A 19,728-nucleotide genomic window follows, 5' to 3' on the forward strand; every position below is an offset into this window, starting at 1 on the left:
TTAACTGTGCGCAGGCTAGTGCCCTCCTTCTCCTACTGCAGGCAGGCTGCCATTCCCCTCAGACCCTTCCATTTTCCAGTGGTCCCCATCGACACCGTCCCCTGCCCGCAGTCACTGCTATGCCCCACTGGCAAGGGGCAGCCCCAGTGAGGGGCAGCAGCAGGGAGGAGTGCACATGTGATAGCAGTGCCCCGCCCCGCCCAGCATGGCCACTCCACAAGGGAGGCGAGGGGATTCCTGGACCTGAGAGGGGCCCTAGGAGCACGTGCAGTGCAGTGGGGTATAAGTGTGCTGCCGGGATGGGGGGGAGAAGGGGTCCCTACCCAGAGCTCGCTGCTGCCAGCAGGGAGAGCTGGGGCAGTCCTTCTCTCTGGTCCAGTCCAGGCAGCCTGCTGCACCTCAAACTCATCTGAAGCCCTGCCCCACCCAGAGCCACACCCCCATCAGAGCCTCATCCCCCGCACCCAACTCTCTGTCCTAGCCCTGAGCACTTCAACACCCAACCTCATCTTCAGCCCCAGCAGAGCCCTCATCCCCTGCACCCTAACCCTTTTGCCTCAGCCCTGGTCCCTCCACACCCCAAACCCCTCATCCCCAGCCACATCCAAAATCACCCAGCCTCACCACAGCTCTTACCCCTGCACCCTCCCTCACACCCTCTTATCCCCAAACTCCCTCCCAGAACCTGCACCCCCTCTCTCCACACCCTCCCATCCCCAAACTCCCTCCCAGAGCCTGCACCCTGCACCCCTCCTGCATCAGCCCAGGATCTGCACCCCAGACCTCCTCCCCCACCCAAACTCCCTCCCAGAGTCTCGGGCAGGTGGGGGGTAGAGTTTGGGGGGGGCAGAGATTGGGCAGGGGCAGGTTCTGGGCACCACCAAAATTTCTACAAACCTGCCACCCCTGCTGGCAAGAGCTCGTGCACCATACCGGGGTGGACTGGCTTCCTGAGGCAGCAACTTAAAGGGCTGGAGCCCAGGGCCCCACTGCCAGAGCCCTAGGGTAGTGGCTGTGGGGCTCGGGTGGCGATTTAAAGGGCCCAGGGTTCCTGCCGCCGCTACCACCCCAGGTCCTTTAAATCACTGCTGGAGCCCCACTGCCGCTACCCCAGGGCTCTGGGACAATTTACACGGCCCGGGCCCTTTAAATAGCTCCCAGAGCCTGCCAGAGCCCTAAGGTAGCGATGGCAGGGCTCTGGTGGCTATTGAAAGGGTTCGGGGCTCCCGCTGCCTCTACCACCCTGGGTCCTTTAAATAGCCACCGGGGAGCCCTGCCACCGCTACCCTAGGGCTCCAGCAGCAGAGCTCCAGAGACGATTTAAAGGGCCCTGGAGGGTAGTGCCAGCCGGAGCCCCGGGCCCTGCTGCTGATTGGCAATTTAAAGGGCCTGTGGCTCTGCTGCGGTAGCAGCAGCTAGAGCCCCTGGCCCTTTAAATCCACCCATTTAAATTGCTCCTGAACCCCAGAGCTCTCAGCCACCTCTGCAGCTGGGAGTTCAGGGGGTGATTTAAAGGACTTGAGGCTCTCAGCCGCTGCTACCACAGCCCTAGCCCCGAGACCTTTAAATCCTGATTTAAAGGGCCTGGGGATTTAAAGGCTCCGCCTCTTCTGTGGAGGCCACACCCCTTCTCCAGATTCCAGAGTACCGGCAAGTCCTTTAAGTTACTTTTACCCCTGCCTGCAGGGCCATCCCTAGTGATTGTGGTGCCCTATGCAGCCCCCTGCAGGGGGGGCAGCCCCAGTCCTCTAGGGGGCGGGGGTGTCCCAGGCCTCTGCAGGGAGTGGGCTGCACCCATGGGCTTTGGGAGGCAGGAGCAGCCAGTGTAGGAAGGCAGCAGGGGTCGGGCCTGCCCCCACACTCACGGGCCAGCGGGAAGTGGAGTGACCCGGCCCCAGCCTGGTCCGCTCTGCTCCCCTGGCTCCAAGGCTTGGGAGAAGGAGGGGAACCACCCCTCAGCACTCACTGGCGGCACGGGCTGGGAGCCAGCATACCGGAGCAGGCTGGGGCGAGGTCACTCCACTTCCCGCTGCTCGGTGAGTGCAGCGCGGGCCCGACCCTGACCCCTGCGGCAGACCCCTGGGATGGGGTTTGGGAGAGGGAAAGGGCGGAGCAGGGGCAGGAGCTGAGGGGAAGGGGTGGGGCTGGGGTAGAGGCAGCTTTCTTGGGTCCTGCTGTGCTTAGCCCAGGAGGGGCCGGCTCAGCTGTCAGGGGGATTGGGCTGGCCACTGGAGCTGGATGTAGCACACAGCTGCATAGGGCACCAGGAAATTTTGGGCAATTTGGTGCCCCAAATTTCCTGTTGCCGTATGCAGCTGCATAGTTTGCGTATAGGTAGGGATGGCCCTGGGCACCTGCCAGCGCCTGGTGGACCATTTATTCAAAGGGATAGAGAATTTTGCCCTGGCATATATTGATGATATCTGTGTTTTTAGCCAGACCTGGGAGGATCATGTTTCCCAGGTTAAACAAGTGCTGGGCAAGAACTTTCCCAGTCCACTGGTTAAAGTGGCCCTGTCAGTTCGGTCTCGGAGCGGGGAGAGATGTGATGAAGCAGGGTTTTATTCATCTTGTTATGTTGCATGTGCGTCTGACTGTCCTATACTAATACTATGAGTACAAGTTTCCCTGTGTACTGCACCAATATTCGGTGGTGGGAATTGGGTGTGTGATTTTTGCTCAGGCCCTTGGGGCAGGTGAAGCTGTCCAGCTGTCTGCACGTATGTACCTGAGACCCAGGAGGGGGATGTGACCAGGTGACATCTTTTGCTTGGAAAGCAGGACAAAGAGGAGGAGGAGCAACGGGGGTGTCAGAGGGTGGGTCACTGGAAGCTGGGCAGGCTGCAGGGGGGACTGGAAGAGGGGGAGTCCAGGCTGTCTGGCCCAGGACTCCCCAAGATGGACTTGGCTGAAAGTCACTGATTTCTGTGACAGCAAGCTCTGTTCTACGCTGTGTTTCTGTCAGCTAATAAACCCTTCTGTTTTACATGCTGAGAGTCACTGCTGACTGTAGGAGGAGGCTCCCCAAGAGCCCCGCCCGGGTGGACTCGCTGCGGGAAGCACACAGGGAGGAAGGAGATGCTGAATGCTCTAAGGTCAGAGCAGAAAGGTCAAAGCTGGGTAAGTTTCTTGCCCTGGTGACAATATGCTGAAAGAGAGGAGGCTTGCTACACAAGAGTCCAGATTGGCTTTGTATGGAGTAGTTCCAGAGCACTGACCCAGTGACTCTGTGACACTGAGTCAGACCAAAGGTTCAGCTAGCCCAGTAGCCTGTCTTCTGACAGTGGCCAATGCCAGGTGCCCCAGAGGGAACGAACAGAACAGCAACCGCAACCCCCAGGATCATCAAGTGATCCATCCTGTCCCCCATTCCCAGCTTCTGGTAAATAGAGGCTAAGGACACCATCTCTGCCCATCCTGGCAAATAGCCATTGATGGACCTATCCTGCAGGAACTTATCTAGTAATTTTTTGAACCCTGTTATAGTTTTGGCCTTTATAACATCTTCTGGCAAGGAGTTCCACAGATTGAATGTGCATTGTGTGAAAAAATACTTCCTTTTGTTTGTTTTTAATCTATCTGCTGTTTATTAATTTCATTTGGTGACCCCTAGTTCTTATGTTATGAGAAGGAGTCTTATTTACTTTCTCCACACTAGTCATATCATATCCCCCCTTAGTCATCTCTTTCCCAAGCTGAAAAAGTCCCAGTCTTATTAATTTCTTCTCATATGGCAGCTGTTCCATACCCCTAATAATTTTTGTTGCCCTTCTCTGAATCTTTTCCAATTCCAATATATCTTTTTTGAGATGGAGCGACCAGATCTGCACACAGTATTCAAGATGTGGGTGTACCATGGGTTTATATAGAGGCAATCTGATATTTTCTGTCTTATTATCTATCCCTTTCTTAATGATTCCCAACATTCTGTTGGCTTGACTGATGCTGCAGATTGAGTGGATGTTTTCAGGAACTATCCACAACAACTCCAAGATCTCTCTCTTGAGTGGTAACACCTAATTTAGATCCCATCATTTTATATGTATAGTTGGGATTATGTTTTCCAATGTTCATTACTTTGCATTTATCAACATTGAATTTCATCTGCCAGTTTTGTGAGATCCTGTTGTAGCTCTTCACAGTCTGCCTAGGACTTAACTATGTTAAGTAGTATTGTATCATCTATAAATTTTGTCATCTCACTGTTTACCCCTTTCTCCAGATCATTTATGAATATATTGAATAGGACTGGTCCCAGAACAGACCCCTGGGGGACCCCACTATTTACCTTTCTCCATTCTGAAAACTGATCATTTATTCCTACCCTTCCTACCTTTTAACCAGTTACCAATCCATGCGAAGACCTTCCCTCTTATCCCATGACAGCTTACTTTGCTTAAGAGCCTTTGGTGAGGAACCTTGTCAAAGGCTTTCTGAAAATCTAAGTCACTATATCCCCTGGATCCCTCTTGTCCAGAAGCTTGTCAACCCCCTCAAAGAATTCTAGCAGATCAGTGAGGCAATGATTTCCCTTTACAAAAACCATGTTGACTCTTCCCCAACAAAGTATGTTCACCAGAATGTGTCTGACCATTCTGTTCTTTACTATAGTTTCAATCAGTTTGCTTGGTACTGAAGTCAGGCTTACGGGACTGTAATTGCTGGGATCACCTCTGGAGCCCTGTTTAAAAATTGGCATCTAGAGATGGGACTAAGTTTTCACTTCTGCTGGTCTGGCTGTACTCTCACAGGTAACCAAGAAAGGAAGCCTTCATGCCCCAGTCCCAGCCCCTGAGCCAGCCATTCTCCTGACAATGAGGCATTCAGCTCTGGAAGGCACACTCCTCTCTTTCTGGATCACAGATTGTCTAGATTAGGGGTTCTCAAACTGGAGGTCACAAGGTTATTACATGAGGGGGTCATGAGGTGTCAACCTCCACCCCAAATCCCACTTTGCCTCCAGCATTTATAATGGTGTTAAATATATAAAAATGTGTTTTTAATTTATAAGGGGGGGTCTCAGTCAGAGGCTTGCTGTGTGAGAGGGGTCACCAGTCAAAAAGTTTGAGAGCCACTGGTCTAGCTTGAAGCTGAGTTCTGGAAAGGCAATTACAATCTGATTCACAGAGAGGAGCACAAGATAACATACATGCCAGTGGAATACTGTCATTCACAACCCCAGTGTAGCCCTGCACTGTCCATCATTCCCAGCAGGACAGAGCTCTGGTAGAAAGGAATAACCATTATAAGGAAATGGGGCTGCTATGTCTATAAGAACAACCCCCTACATAATGCACTGTCCTCTTAGCACAATCAGAGCCATGAACCCAGAGTCTAGATTCAGCTGCCAGGGATTCTCAACCCCCTCCCCCTTTTAACTTTCTGAAAGACCTTCCCTTGGAGCTGGAAATGTCTGTGTGGTTTCTGAATTTTTTCCTGCCTGGAAAGTGGGGTCCGACCCAGGGGAGGCTACTGCCTCTGGTAGAGATGGCCCTGCCTCAATGCTGCTGCCCCGGCCTTGCATCAGGAAGGTGGGTGAGTCAGAGAGCCCAGGCTATTGGGGGGCGGAGGACCCTGGCTCTGTGCAGGTCTCCCCCTCCCGTCCCGGGGTGCAGATCGGGGCCTTTTGCTGACACTGCACACAGCACGGGGCAGCGCCGCGGCCGGGGGCAGGCGCTAGACTCTCTCTGCAGTGACTTCGCTGGGGGAGGCAGCCCAGCTGCCCCCGGCCCGGCCCGGCCCGGGGAAGGGCTGGCTGAGCCTGGCTCCCATTGGGCCCCCACGGCCAGCCCTGGCGGCCGCCTTGCCCCGCCGGCCCGGCCCCACGGGGGCGGGGATTTGCTGACACCGCCCTCGGGCTGGATGGCGGCGGCTGAGCTGGGCCCGGCGTGACTGGAGCCAGCGGCGGCTGCGCTATGGGGCCCCCCGCCGAGACCGACCTCTACCGCGACACGTGGGTGCGCTACCTGGGTGAGTGTGGGCCCGATCCCGACCCCCATCCGTGTAACGGGTGCACAGCGCGGCACTCGCTCCATGGTCAGTGATGTGCCTGGGAGCAGGATCTGCCGCTGTTAGACACCGAGCCGTCCGTGCAGGGCGTGCTGCTGGGCTCGGGGGTGCCGCACACGCGTGGGGAAGGGGCTGTGTGTGCTCCGAGCAGAGAGGCAGCCACGCTCCGTAGCTAATGCTGTAAGGGCTGGTTGTCAGCCTGATTCTTCGGGGTGTTCTTGTGTAGCTATGCAATATAGAGTGTGTGTGTTGCTGTGTAACCACACACCGATTTACACAGATCAGTGTATAGCGTGTGTGGTGTTGTGCAATCCGTGCACAACACATTCAGGCGCCCGTGCGCTCCTTCCCCTGCCCCGATTGTTGCATTGCAGAGAAGGGGGCCGTGTCCCCGTGCCATACTATGGAGCATTTGGCTTCTTTTCGTCGCTTCCGTGACTACACGCGCCATGGGATCTTCCCGCGGGGCTGGCTTTCTGGCTGAGACGTGGAAGGGCGTTACGGCCCCCACCCTCCGCGGGCAGCTCGCCCCAAGGTGGCACCGCCCATCCCTTCTTGATGGGCTGCTGGAGGGCGATGCAGGGAACAAAGGGCAAGCCTCAAGGTGACCTTCCTGCCCATCAGCCCCAGACAAGCGAGGCATCTGCCAGGGCTCAGTGATTCTGCCCTCCAGAGGCACCTGGCAAAGCCTGCAGGTATGGGAGGCTAAAAATAACCCAGGAGGCACTGCTGAGAAGCAGGTTGCTCTGAAACTCTGTGTGGTGCATTGGTGAGCAAGCCCTGGAGAGCCTCAGAGTAGTGCAGCAGAGGGCAAGCTTCGCCCACACTGCCCAGCTCCATGCCTCAGCCCTGCTGAGGAGGGACCCAGGTCCTATTCTCTCCTGGGCTGGCGCCTCCTGCAGAATTTACATGTGCAGTTCCCAGCCTCCTGATCCCAGAGGTGACCTGATGCAGAATTGTCTGTTCAGTCTGTAGAGAGCCTGACACTCTGGGAGAGGTGTGAGCTGCCATTCTGAAGCCTAGTGCTCATGCTTGAATGACAACACTTGGACTGCTGAGCATTTAGCTGCTGGGGTGTTGTAGGTGGAGCTTGCAGTCTCCCCATTTTTTTTTGTTTTAACTCCTCTCTGGCTTGTGCCTTAGCCTCCTCGGTAACTAACACCCCCCCCCCCCGCCCCTCTGACCTTGCTCTTTCTTAAAGGCTATGCTAATGAAGTTGGAGAGTCCTTCAGAGCCATTGTGCCTATCTCGCTGGTCTGGGCGAGCTACGGGGTGGCGACCACATACGTGATGGCTGACGCGATTGATAAGGGAAAGAAGGCAGCTGTTGTAAGTGCCTTGAAGTTCTCAAACCCTTTTGTCCCCCAGAGCTGGTTGTCTCCTGGACCCCTAGGATTGCCTGTGTGTGTCCTAAAAGAGAGGGGTCAAAGCAAGATCCTGTCACTTAGACCCTGGTCAGATCCCGGTGGAGGGAGCAGTGCGAGCGGGGAGGGCAGGCTAGGGTGGGTCTCGCTGTCAGGCCTCTGACCTTCCATGGGGCAAAGACTCCCCTCTCCTGCTGACAAACTGGGCAGCCTGGAGCCAAGTTCTCTCATCTGCCAACTCCACTCTCCCTCTCATTCCTGCCCAGATCCTGTCTACTGAGCCAGTCCTGCTCATGCATCAAAAATCTGCTTCTGCCTCTGAGCCCAGGGACAGTCCCCACCTTTGCACATACAGTCAATCTTGCACACCTCCGCTGCACAGATCTCTGTGCTGTGCCTGTCCTAGACCTGCACACATGTGCACACATGCACAGATATGTATACCCCTGACCTGCACACGCACACACCCACACCCACACATGCAGATGCATGTACACACCCACACAGAGATCTGTACACCACCCCCCACCTGCACCTACATCTGTACACATGCATGCACACCCCTACTGGCACACACACCCCTGTACACATACACACACACAGATCTGTACACCTCCCAACCTGCACACACCCCTGTACACGTGTGCTCAAGACACACACAGATCTGTACACCCCCTATCTGCACACACCCCTGTACACGTGCGCGCACACACACACAGATCTGTACACCCCTGCCTGCACATACCCCTGTACACATGTGCACATGTGCACACAGAGCCCATAACAAATTTGTTTTCTCTGCTTGCCTTTTGTTGTGGTCCATTCCTCTCTGCACCATTTCCCCAAACCCATACTGGACCCTGTGTGTACCCTCCCCCCCCCCATCAGTGGTATATTCCTCTCGGTGCGCTCCCATACCCACTCCCTGCTGTTCTGCCCCGCTCCTCCAGTACAGGGTCCCTGCTCTCCATGCTCTCTGTGCTGCACCCATCAGGCACAAGAACACGACGTGGGGAAGCCGACGCAGGTGGCCGTGGCTGTGGTGGATACATTTGTGTGGCAGGCGCTGGCCTCTGTGGCTATCCCCGGCTTCACCATTAACCGCATCTGTGCTGCCTCCCTCTACTTCCTGGGCACCGTGACACACTGGCCCCTCCCCATCCGGAAGTGGATGACCACAGCAATCGGCCTCTCAGCCATTCCTGTCATCATCAAGCCCATTGACAGGTAAGGGCTGGCCTGGCTTCCCTGGCATGCCGAGGGTTAACACGGGTGGCAGGATCAGGGCTCAGCACCTGGGGCCCAGGACTCTGGGCAAGAGGCCTGTAAGGCCCTGGGGGGAAGCTGGTGATGGAGCAGGTAGTGTACACTACATGCATAGAGAGGCAGGGTGTTAGAGCAGAGGACTAGGAGTCAAGACTCCTAACTCCACTATTAACTCATGGTATGGCCTTGGGCAAGTCATGGCACCACTCTGGGCCTTGTTTTCCTCGTCTCTATCAGCGGTAGCTACAGTGCTTGGCATTAAAAATGCAGCATTTGTCAGTAGTGCTCTGCCTTAGGGATACCAGTGATCTTTGTAAGTCCCTGCACCCTGACTCCACTCCCTGGCAGGAGCACCAGGCTGCGGGGGGGAAGCCCCCATGCCACAACCTTATTTCTCCAGCTGGAGTGCTGGGGGAAGGGGGGAACTGCAAGCAGAAGGGGCCCCACTTGTTCTGGCCCAGGGCCTCACAAACCCCTAATCTGAGTGGAACAACACCTGAGTGTCTTTGGAGCGAGACCCCAGGCACTCAACTCCTGCTGGAAGTCCCCTAATGCCCCAGGCCCTCTAGCAAGCGCAGCCTGTGTGTTCATTGTCAAGCAGCTCAGAGGGAGCTAGCACTGGGAAATTGTGCACATACCTTGGCTGCACCAGCACACCTGGTGTGTCACACTCTCCTGGCACAGCTACTGTTGAACACCTGGCCGAACACAGCCCTAGCTCATAGCTAAATGTTGTCCCCATTGCTTCAAGGAGTCTTGGACCCAGGCAGACTGCAGGGGCGCATGGCTAATACCAGCCTGGGGCTGATGACAAGCCTCAGTGCTCACTAAGAAATTCCTACACTGAGAAATGACCCATAAGTCACCAAGCAAAGGCTAGTGCAGGTCTGGGAAGCTGAAGTTGATTGGTTCATGTAGGGCCTCAGCCCTCACTGGTGCCTGGCTGTGGTGCACAGAGCTCATCCTGCCATCCCACATGGTGCTGCTCTTTGCTTTCACCTATCACCCACTCTATTACCAGCACAGGCATCCACACATCATGAGTCAGGCCCCCACCAGTGTGGCTTTTTTTTTTAAAGACACCCCAAAGCCCTATTGTTTTTGGCTGGCTGCCAGTGTCCTAGCTGTTCAGGGTCACAGCTCCCAGCTTTTCCCCCTACCCCGTACAGGGATGGAACCTTAGTTTCCATTTTAAAAAGTGAGATTCTCGCTCAGCCAACTTGAAGAGCTGTGAAGCTAGTGCTACACCTACATGTGCCAAGCATCCCCATGCACTGAGAACCTAGAGGGCTGTAAAAGTAGCTGGAAATTAAGAGCAAGCCCCTGGCTGCCTCTAATAGGGGCTGCTATGTGTGAGAATAAACAGGCAGCTAGTATCAAAGAGTAGGTGGCTGGGCAGCACATCCATCAAGGGATTTAACAGCTAGGAGGAGAGAAGAACAAAGGAGACCATGTGATTAACCCTGTCACTAAGGGCCTAACACTGAGCACATTAGAGCTGGATACACATGCTTTCCTTAAGTAACTCCTTGCTGTGAGCTAGTGCTTTGGGGCTGTTTGCTAGGAGAGGGGCCCAGCTGATGGCATGAAGGGACATGCCAGGGGCACAATGGGATGGAGAATGAAAACACTTGTTTGAAGTAACCACAGCCTCTCCTCTCTGCAGGTCAGTGGATTTCCTGATGGATTCCAGCCTCCGCAAACTCTACGGTGCTGAAGAGAAACATCGTCCTTCTTGAGGCAGCCCCCTTACATGGCTGGGGGAGGGGGGAGAGGGGGGGGGAGGAGAAGAGGACACTCCTCTCACCCACCCAGCTCCACATCTCACAACTGATGACACTGTATTTAAAGTAACTTTCTGCTGTTAAGCCAACTTACTGTGACATGGGGGCAGGAGAGCAAGTGGGCTGGGCAGCCCTGCCCCAGCACAGGCTCACCCCTGCTTCAGAGGCATTAGCACTAGCCCTGAATTGCCCAGCCCAAATGCTGGAGGCCCAGCTGTTCTGGCAGCATGAGATTTCAGGGTTGTTCTTGGTCCTTTGTGGCCAGGGGGGAGAAGAGAGAGAGGAAAAGTGCAATTGTTATCAAAACCCAGTGGTGCCAGGGGATATTAATACAGACTAGGGCTGGCATATTCTGTAGTTTATGAAGCCCCTGGGACAGGTTAGGTTTGGCCCATTAAGAGATCTGTATTTACTGTGGAAAAAGAAACAAAAACCACATACTTGTTTGAGGTTAATTGCACTAACTCGCATTCCTCGAACTGGAGCCAGTTCCTGCTGCTGTGGTGTAGTAGGAACCTGACTAGTCAAACTCTGCAGTTCCCTCTCCTCAGAATAAGCTGCTTTAACCTGAATTCACTCCCAGTTTCCTGTGCTATTGAACTAGCTAGTTAGACTATCCCTGCACTAAAGCAGAGGGAGCCTTAATAACCACGATATGCTGGCAGGGAGAGAAGTGAGGAGATTTGTCTCTCCCTACCTCTAAGCTTCACAGAAGCAGACAATGCAACATACAGATACCAGAAAATGCAGGATTTGGGTGGTGCCCTCCGTAGTACCCCAGAACATCGGCCCTGACCTCTAGCACAGCTTTGGTTGACTGTTCAGCCTGTTTTCAGAGACTTAACTGGTAGCCTTGAGATACCCTGTCACTCCAGCTCTATTTTCTGAGTCCTTTGCTACTAGGAAGTTCCCCTGGTTCATTGTTACAGATCAGTTGAAGGCAGAGATTGGCCCTGTGCACAGGTGTTAAGTGCACTTGCATGTCAGGACACAGGTACTTGCACCTGTTATTGCTGAGCTTCACAGAGAGCCCTGACTCCTTGGCTTTTGACTCCTCCCCACCACCCCCATTTGTCAGAGGGAAGACTGACAAGAAATTGACAGAGAAAAAAGCATTTATTGTAGCCTGAAGGGCTGGTTATTCCTTCTCTGATGCATCTGTATTCAAGTTGTGGTCTATGCTGGATTCTCTCTCATCCTTCTGTATCTCTTCAGTAGTCGCGAGGGCATTCACCACACTCTGCAGCTCTGTTTGGTAGGGGTACTCCTTCCTCTTCCTCGGCAGCCTCTGCCCTTTGCTGCGCTGGTATGACTGGAAAGAGGCCAGAGCCAGAGCCAAGAGGCCTCCTACAAAGAGGGCTCCCACTAGACAGCTGCCCACAAAAGCAACACCCACCAGCAGAAGCTTCTTCAGGGTGCGGCATCGTTCTAGGGGACAGACATTCAGGTTGAGTCCAGACCAAGTAGACCAGATTAAAATGTAATCCCAGCAGAAGCCAGTCTCCCTAAGGCTAAGAGCCCTGCATTTGTGTATCTGTGCACAGTGCATAGCCATTCATTAGATGCCACCTACAGAGAAATGCCCAGGACTGTGGTTACAAGCAATGCCAGCTGGAAGCTAAAGAACCAAGTACTGCCTCTTACTCAGCAGAGCTTTTAGCATTGTCTTAGCCATTTCCAGGTGTAGTAGGGTTGGAAGGACCCTTGAGTTTAAGATAATCATTCCCACTTCCCTCCCAATACAAGGAGTTGGGAGGTCTCATTCACACCTACCTTCATACCATGGAGCCTCTTCCTTGTGCACTGTCAAGGGGCCAGCTACTTTTCTGTGGAGCATCCCTTCACCTATAAACTCTGGAGGAAAACAGATATTTGTACCCATGCTCAGACTGGGTTGTCCAGTCACTTTACTACAGAGGCAGCTGAGCACAGCCATGGAGATATATGGGATGGCTGCAGCCACCTTCATGCCACAAAGAGATGGAGGTTGTGTCCCAGCATGCAGCTACACTGCTCTGTCCAAGCTAGTCACTACAGGCTGCACTGCCATATTGAGAGTGTTTTGGTTAACAGAGCAGGGCTTACTTGTGTGAGAGGGTCCAATACCCACCTCAGGTGCCACAGCTTGATTTGGCAAGGTGGCTTGATACCATGTAGCAACCAACAATCAAAGTGCTGCATATGATGGAGTGGCGGCTGCCCAATCTGATGTTAGATGGGGCCTTTGTGTCCCCACCAGAGCAGGTAGGTGGTGACCACCAACTCCTGTTGGATAGCTAGGATTTCCCCCTCCTCACCATGTATCCAGGCTCATAGAAGAGAGCATTTCCTCAATGTTGCCCCACTCTTGTTGGATGTCGTGTTGTCCTCACAACCACTAAAAGTCCAATGGAGAGCCTAGTACTAACTGGCCATAGCAGAGGATGATACCAGGAATCCAGAAGCCCTCCCCCCCACCCCCCCAGGCAGATGAAGCACCCTCTTATGGCATTGCTGCAAGGTCCTGCCTCCAATCTGGATCTCTGCAGCCAAGACAGTGACCACACCCCAGCCTCCCCACATTCTGTTTGGGGAGCACTCACCAACTGGCCCTACAATCTGGTTGCACAGTATCAAGCATGCAGAGAAGATAATGGACACAGGGTCCTGGTACCTCTTAGTTCTTCTGGAGGAGCAGAGTCAGCAGGGCAGTGGCTGTCACAGCAGTTACACTTTAAGTTTTGGGAAGGGTCCTCTAGGTTCTGCCAGCTGGAGATAGTGAGAGGAAGGAGTCAGTGGGTAGCAATCCCTGCACAGCACATCTGGGATCTGGAGTGGTCCTACAGAGATGGTAGCTCATATAGCCCCACAAGCAGGCACTCTGAGGACAGACCAGCCCCACACCATTATAGCCTTTGGTTCCTCTTCAGAGAAGCCACCAGTTGGTGACAGCTGTGGCCATCATTTCCATGTGGCAGCTTGCCCACTAGAACTGAATGAAAACCCACTACTTCCACATAGGCCACTCAACCACCAAATGGTAACTACTGATCAGAGCTGGAGTCAAATCAGCTTCCTGGAGGTACCCTCCCTAGTACCAGTCCCCTCCATGCCATTGCAGGCAGGGTATCATGTTGGCAGGGGAGCCACATTTGAGCCAGGTCATAGTGGCTCCAGTTTAGTCATATGCCCTCCCTCCAAGCATAGCCCAAAGAGCCTTTTCCAGGCTCTGTTTGACAGATGCTCTGGAGTGGTGTCTCATTTGTGTTCAGATGTGAAAAAGCACTTCCCAGACACTACTGTTGCAACAACCCTGCCAGCTGTTCCTTATATTGGAGAGCCCCACTAGTCCCAGTGTTATGGGGTGCTTTGGTTATGGTCCCCAGTAATGCACTGAATGGCTGAGCAGACCTGAAGGAGGTACTGTTGTAATAGCAGGACTTCTTCCCCAGGCTTGTGAGGCTCTCCTGGCCCCATGCAGTCAGCAGGCAGTGAATGTAGATCTGAAAGAGATAGCTGTGCTCAGAGCAAACCCTGAGCTCCCACCCCAGATTCAGCAGTAGCACCTGGGGTGTGGGTTTACATGGAAGCTATGCTGCAGAGGGAATGAGCTCAATGTCATGATCAGAGCAGCCAGGGGAAACCTTTGGGCCAAAGCTCGTCTTGGATGAAGTCTGAACTGACTGACAGTGTCATTTGATGTCTTAAGTTTGGAGGGAGCCTAGCAGGTGTCCAGAAGCAGACTGGGGATGGTGGGCTTGCCTACTGCCATGCAACTGGCATACATGCAGCCTTCCCACTCCAAGCAGGTCCAGAGCCCCTGAGGAACAGAACTGAAGCTAGTACACAAATGAGGGCCCAGGAAGAGTCGGCTGTCTGGAGAGGCAGCACACAGGGAGCCTATGGTTGAATGATCCTGAGGACTGAGCCAAGCACAAGCCTCTTTTCTGAGCCATTTGCTGTACATGCTCAGCCAGTCTGGCTACTGCACACATTCCAGGGCAGACATCTCCCCGAAGGCCCCCACCTACATTTTTGGAGATGCAAGCTGGTGCCCTGCAAGGGAATTTCATGAGCATCTCTGAGCCTGGGCAATAGGGCAAGACATAGCACTGCCTTCCTAGATCAGTCTTGCATGGCAAGGATGACCCCTGTTCTAGCCAGGCAGTTAAAGCACTAGTTAACAGGGCAGAGGAGACTTTTGGATCCTTGTATGAGGATTTGGAGTCCAGTTCAGGTGGCTTTCACCAAGCCGTTCCTGCTTTTTTGGCTTAGCCAAGAGGACAGGCAGAGTCCCTCATAGGGCACCCTCCGTTCAGAATTAGGACCCTGAAGCAAAGCAGGCAATTGCTACTGAGTGCCTTGGCCAGGCTGCAAGGTACAGACAGCTCCATTCAGTCACTGCAGGAAGCTCGTTCAAGGCTCCCAAGTCTGCTTCTTAGTTGGCAGCATCTGAGGATGCAGGTGCTCAGACTGCTGCTTTCCTCCATCAGCCCCTGGCTGAGCCTAGCCACTAGCAGAACGCCCCCCCAGCCAGTCACAGTCCCCAGCCATAGCTGTGCCTCACCTTTTCCTCTGGTTCATCAGCCAGCATGAAAGCTGGTATGGCAAACTGCAAGGCAGAATCCTCAGGCCGACGCCAGACAGCAACATTCCCAGACTTCCCCCCATGCAGACACCTGTAGGAGACAAGGGAGCCAGCCAGGGGTGCCTTCAGCAGGGTCACAGGCTTCAGAAGGGGGAAAGAATCAGAGGAAGTTCCCCCCACCCCCCCAGCAGGGATGTGCAGTGGGCACAGACTGAGTGTGAAAGTTGTCATGTTACTGACCAGGCTGCCATTCTTCCTGCTGACTTGTCCTAGGCTACCCAATACCATGGTGATGGGCACAGCACAAGAGACTCTCTCAAGTGTATGCATTGGAGTGACATGTTCCTCTGCTAGATAAGGGATCCACACACCCCTATGTCTGAGAGGGTGATCAGGGTTCAATACAGACATTACTACCAGCTGAGGGTCAAAGAACATCTGCTCCCCTCACCCTCTCCCTGCTGTGTTCTTGCTCCAGGGAAGTGAAGAAGTCCAACCAGCAGGATAGATTGCATGTCCCTGTGCTGGGAGTGACACCCTACAGCTAAGGGCATGCAGAACAACCCCAAGCACCTCCTCAGTCTGATCTCCCTACCCTCCACCCCCACTGACCCACGGTTGTTCACAATCACATAGATCCTCCTGGACTGGCTCAGGTGCTTTGCACGGCTCCCATAGCACTCCTCCACGTAGATTCTTGGGGAGACACCTGCACTGGATTCCACTTTGGCCTCAACATAGATGGGAGAGCCAGCGGTGTATGTTGAGGACTCTACCATCACACTGAAGTCCTCTGCGGGGGGAGGAGAGGATAGGTTACATGTGCCAATGTCTTGCACTATCCCAAATGTGTCTGGGGCACCTCTGAAGAGGTGGGCCTGTCTCATCCACCCAGTGACAGGAGGAGTACCCCATGGTCTGAGTACACCTTTCCAGCAGCCAGGGAGGTCACAGGCTGGAAAAAAATCTGTATCGGGTCCTTGCACTCAGGAACAGTGAGCCATAGCTGTTCACTAGCACCATCTCCATCCTAGTGTCTGTTCTTCAGAGAGGTCAGACCTGCAGCCACCCTGCCCAGGTTTCTTCAGCCCAGGAAAGGAGCAAGTGGTCAAGGGGCTGGATGAAAGCTACCTAGCCCTTGAGCTCAGTTACCATCAATCTGAACAGGATTGGAAACAAAGAGCTGGAGTCTGAGGTGTCAGAAGTTCAACTCCATGGTAAGTGTTAAGTTTGAGACTGACTCAGACTTGTGCTCGGGGGGGGGGGGGGGGAGACCCCCGTCACCAATAAGCCACGAGCTGGAGTACATGAACAGCTCAGGGAAGGTACTGAATGCCCCAGCTAGACAGAGGCTAATCTAATTCAGGAATGTGTGGTTGCAACCACACAAGACTCCCAGTTATGAAGCCCTCTGCTGAAGAACTAGCCCCATATGCTGGCCCTTAAACCTGCCACCCCAGGCATTTAATCCCAGTCATTTGGCTCCAGCACCCATCTGAATGAGCCTGTGTGCATGTTGGGCCAGCAGAGGTTCAGCGCTATAGAGCTGATCCACCCTTTGACTAGAGTAGCTGGGCTGAGGATGGCAGCTCCCCACTCTCAAGGTGAAAAAAAATGGTGTTAAGTAACACTTCCTGAGGGAGATGTTGGAAGTGCCTTTGCTTTCTCAGCACATGAAGCCCTACACATGGGATAGTCCAGGAAGGGAAAGGGGGAGGGAATAAGTCAATAAGTCACTAACGAGATAAGCCCAAGATGCCTGTAGGCAGTCACATCCAGGAGCATGTTAGCCAGAAATCCATGGACAGATTGTTACCCTAGAGACAGCTGGCTCAAACTCATACTGACACCTAGGCAGCTGGGTTAGCATTTACCAGAGTTGGTTTTGTCCTCCCCACCCCACATACAAACAGTGCAGAACAGAACATTGAGAAGGCAGAAGGCTGTCTCTCTTACACAAGGCAACCTCAGCAATATCTGTAGGAAGGTCTCACCATTCAGAATCCTTAGGGTGAAGTTCATCTTTGCAGACTTTATGGAGTGGTCACCTTGCAGGAACTGGACATGACCTGGTGTCCTAGCTGAGAGATGGCCAGCTACTGTGGTACCGGAGGGGGCTGAAGCAGCAGGCATCACTGTGGTCACTGTACTGTTAGAGGAATCATCCCAGAAGGGGGACACTAGATCTTTGGCAGCTATGAGAGAAGAATTGAGAACTAGAATCTACATTGAACAGCATCTGCAGGAACATAGGACTGCTGGTCTGATCCAGTCTGGCACTTCCTATCCCCAAAAGTGTCCAGTTGGAGAGACTTTAGAGGAAGGTGCAACTAGGCTGCCCATGGGGGAATTTATCATTAAACACTCACCCCCACTGCAAAGTTTGGTTTATGCCATGGTTTATTTAAAACTCAACATGGAAATCTTCTTGCTACCCACAGAGCATCTTAGTCTGGCAGAGTTCTTTGAGGTCAATGCATTTTGGTGGCATTGAAATCCACTTAGGCAAGTCTTATCAGGTTTTAAATTTGCTGCATTCTAATTTCACTGGTGTCCATTTGTTCTTGGACTCCAAGAATGGATGAAGAGGAACATCTTGTCTACTTCCTATCCCATTCTTTAGGCTGGAGACCTTCATCAGGCCCTCTGATACACTGATGCACCAAGCAGGCACCTCTCAGTCCTCCCCATGAAGCATTCACCAGCCTGATAACTATGGCCACAGAACTGGCCAAGTATGACCTTCACCACCACAGAGGGACCTACTGAATAGGTTCAGCAGAGAACCTATGGAGAGGCCAAGCTGACACCTGCAGCACTATAAGAGGGACTATTAAGTATACATGGGTCTCTAGGTAGCTGGTCTTTCCTCCCATGGAGAGTAGAAGGGCATGGACAGGTGCAATAGGACCTGCCTTTGGGTCATTCTGGAAGGAGGTGTCAGAGTAATTAAGAGGGCTAATCAGCAGCTCCCAGAAGGGAGATGACAAGAGCCCCAAATGGCTCATCCTTCAGGAAGAGTCATCCATAGGCTGGGGTAGGGGAATACTGCCCTACAAACATGTAACCAACTTCTGCACTGAAGGGACTGCCTGGCTAGGTTGCAACCTTCAAGTCAGTGGTTATTTTGCTGAGCAGCAGCCCACCAAGGAACAGGCAAGCACTGCCTACACCCCACCCCCCCAGAGCCCTGCCTCACCCACTGAGGGGATGGCAGTGATGCAGGGTGAGAAACAGAATAAGCTCTATAGAGTTTCAAGGATGCTGCTGTAGATCTGCTGAGGGGTTAATCCAAGATGGAAGTAGCTGGTATCAGCTCATGGGCTTTTGCAGGGCTTGACCTGCCTGACCTAGGAGGCCAAGAGTTTCTCACCATTCAGGACTTTACGGAAGAAGCTCATCTTTGCAGATTGTGCAGTTGTGGCATCTTGCAGACTGTGACCAGTGGCGCTGGCTGCTGTGGTTGGGTGCGAGGAGCTGTTCGATTGGGAGGGAACCAGCTCTGGGACAACTAGAGAAGGAAACCTTTGATTATTGTCCTGACTCAGCTGGGTTAGCAACTGTGCTTAGAGTCTCCTCCACTCACAGTGCACAAGCCAGGCACTGCGGCTGGAGAAGTCATCCTAGTTAGCCTTCAGTCTCCTCAGCATGGAGCGAGATGGTAAACGGAGACTTTAACAGTACTGATTCCTAGGATCCAAGGCATCACAACAAAGCAGGTAATTTGTTCCTTTAAATCCAATGTTATCAGATAATAGGGGACTAGTTGCAGAAAAACCCAGCCATGCTGAGGAAGCAGGACCCAGCAAGAGTACAGACCCCAAGATAAGTACTCATACAAGTTGAGAGCTTCCTTCAGAGCAGGGAACATCCAGGCAGAGAGGGAGTGTCAAGACTAAGGTGTAGACAGTTATACAGCAAGTGAAGTGTTACCACTCCCCAGCCCAGGGCTTAGAAGGGGGAAAAGAGATAAAGGTGGCAGAAGCAGCTCTATCTTTCTTAAGGTTTACATATGAAGTCAGTGGATGCTCCAGTTCCTAGAGGTCAGGTGTCCACATCCCCAGCTAGCACCATTGTTATCAGTCACAGCAGGAACCCGAGGGAACATGGAGTGGGCCAAGTCCAGTGCTGCTGACGCTGGATTTATAAGAGAATCTCAGCATTTGGTGGTTCTCTTACAGCCCCAGCTCTTCTAGTCATGCAAGTATGAGGAATCACTGTATTAAATGAAAGCTGAAACTGCTCACATAACATCCTTCCGCTTAATGTTGTTTCAAAGTTATGTCACTGCTCAATTAGGGAGCATGCTTGTTTAAAGTTGTGCAATGCTCCCTTATAACATCATTTAGCTGCCTGCTCTGTCCACAGCTTGTTAGATTCTGTGGAAGTGCAGTGCTCCCTTGTAAAGTCACCGCTCAAGTTCCTCTTCTCTGCCTCCTCCCCCAGACTTCCCTCACTGCCAAGTAGGTGGTGCTTAGGACTTTCTGGGAGGGAGGGGGAAGAGCAAGGAAGCAGCAAGCTCAGGAGAAGAGGTGGGCCTGGAGTGGAGCAGGGCGCGAAAGAGGCAGGCCTGGAACATCCCCTGGCAAAGTCGGCACCTGTTCTCCAGGGAAACTGCCACTGTGAAGGTGCTTCCTCTAGCATCGTTGCCTGCAGCAGGCTGTGTCTGTGTGGGGTAAGCCAAGGGCCCTTCCCAACCACAGTACTGTACATGCCTTTTGTCTACCCCAAGAAGAAA

General features: G+C 53.2%; 1 protein-coding gene across 2 annotated transcripts; it reads left to right on the plus strand.

The window, feature by feature from the left end:
- Positions 1–5,863: 5,863 nt before the first annotated feature.
- MTFP1 (mitochondrial fission process 1) lies at positions 5,864–10,392 on the plus strand. 2 transcript variants are annotated; one of them, XM_032799972.2, is made up of 4 exons: positions 5,864–5,970; positions 7,211–7,338; positions 8,368–8,600; positions 10,306–10,392. In XM_032799972.2, the coding sequence occupies exons 1-4, from the start codon at positions 5,916–5,918 to the stop codon at positions 10,376–10,378; spliced, it is 489 nt and encodes a 162-aa protein (XP_032655863.1). In that variant the 5' UTR covers positions 5,864–5,915; the 3' UTR covers positions 10,379–10,392. The 2 variants fall into 2 exon arrangements, with proteins under 2 accessions (XP_032655863.1, XP_074916137.1); XM_075060036.1 differs by lacking the exon at positions 10,306–10,392 and having other exon boundaries at positions 8,262–8,559.
- The last annotated feature ends 9,336 nt before the right edge of the window (positions 10,393–19,728 follow it).

Source organism: Chelonoidis abingdonii, chromosome 22, assembly GCF_003597395.2.
Source record: "Chelonoidis abingdonii isolate Lonesome George chromosome 22, CheloAbing_2.0, whole genome shotgun sequence".
Taxonomy (NCBI): domain Eukaryota; kingdom Metazoa; phylum Chordata; order Testudines; family Testudinidae; genus Chelonoidis; species Chelonoidis abingdonii.

Excerpts from the sequence above, each read along its gene's own strand:
- MTFP1 (XM_032799972.2), top strand. The coding sequence starts at position 5,916 with ATGGGGCCCCCCGCCGAGACCGACCTCTACCGCGACACGTGGGTGCGC. Across the intron at positions 5,971-7,210 it reads CACGTGGGTGCGCTACCTGG|GCTATGCTAATGAAGTTGGA; the intron begins GTGAGTGTGGGC and ends TCTTTCTTAAAG. Across the intron at positions 7,339-8,367 it reads AGGGAAAGAAGGCAGCTGTT|GCACAAGAACACGACGTGGG; the intron begins GTAAGTGCCTTG and ends TGCACCCATCAG.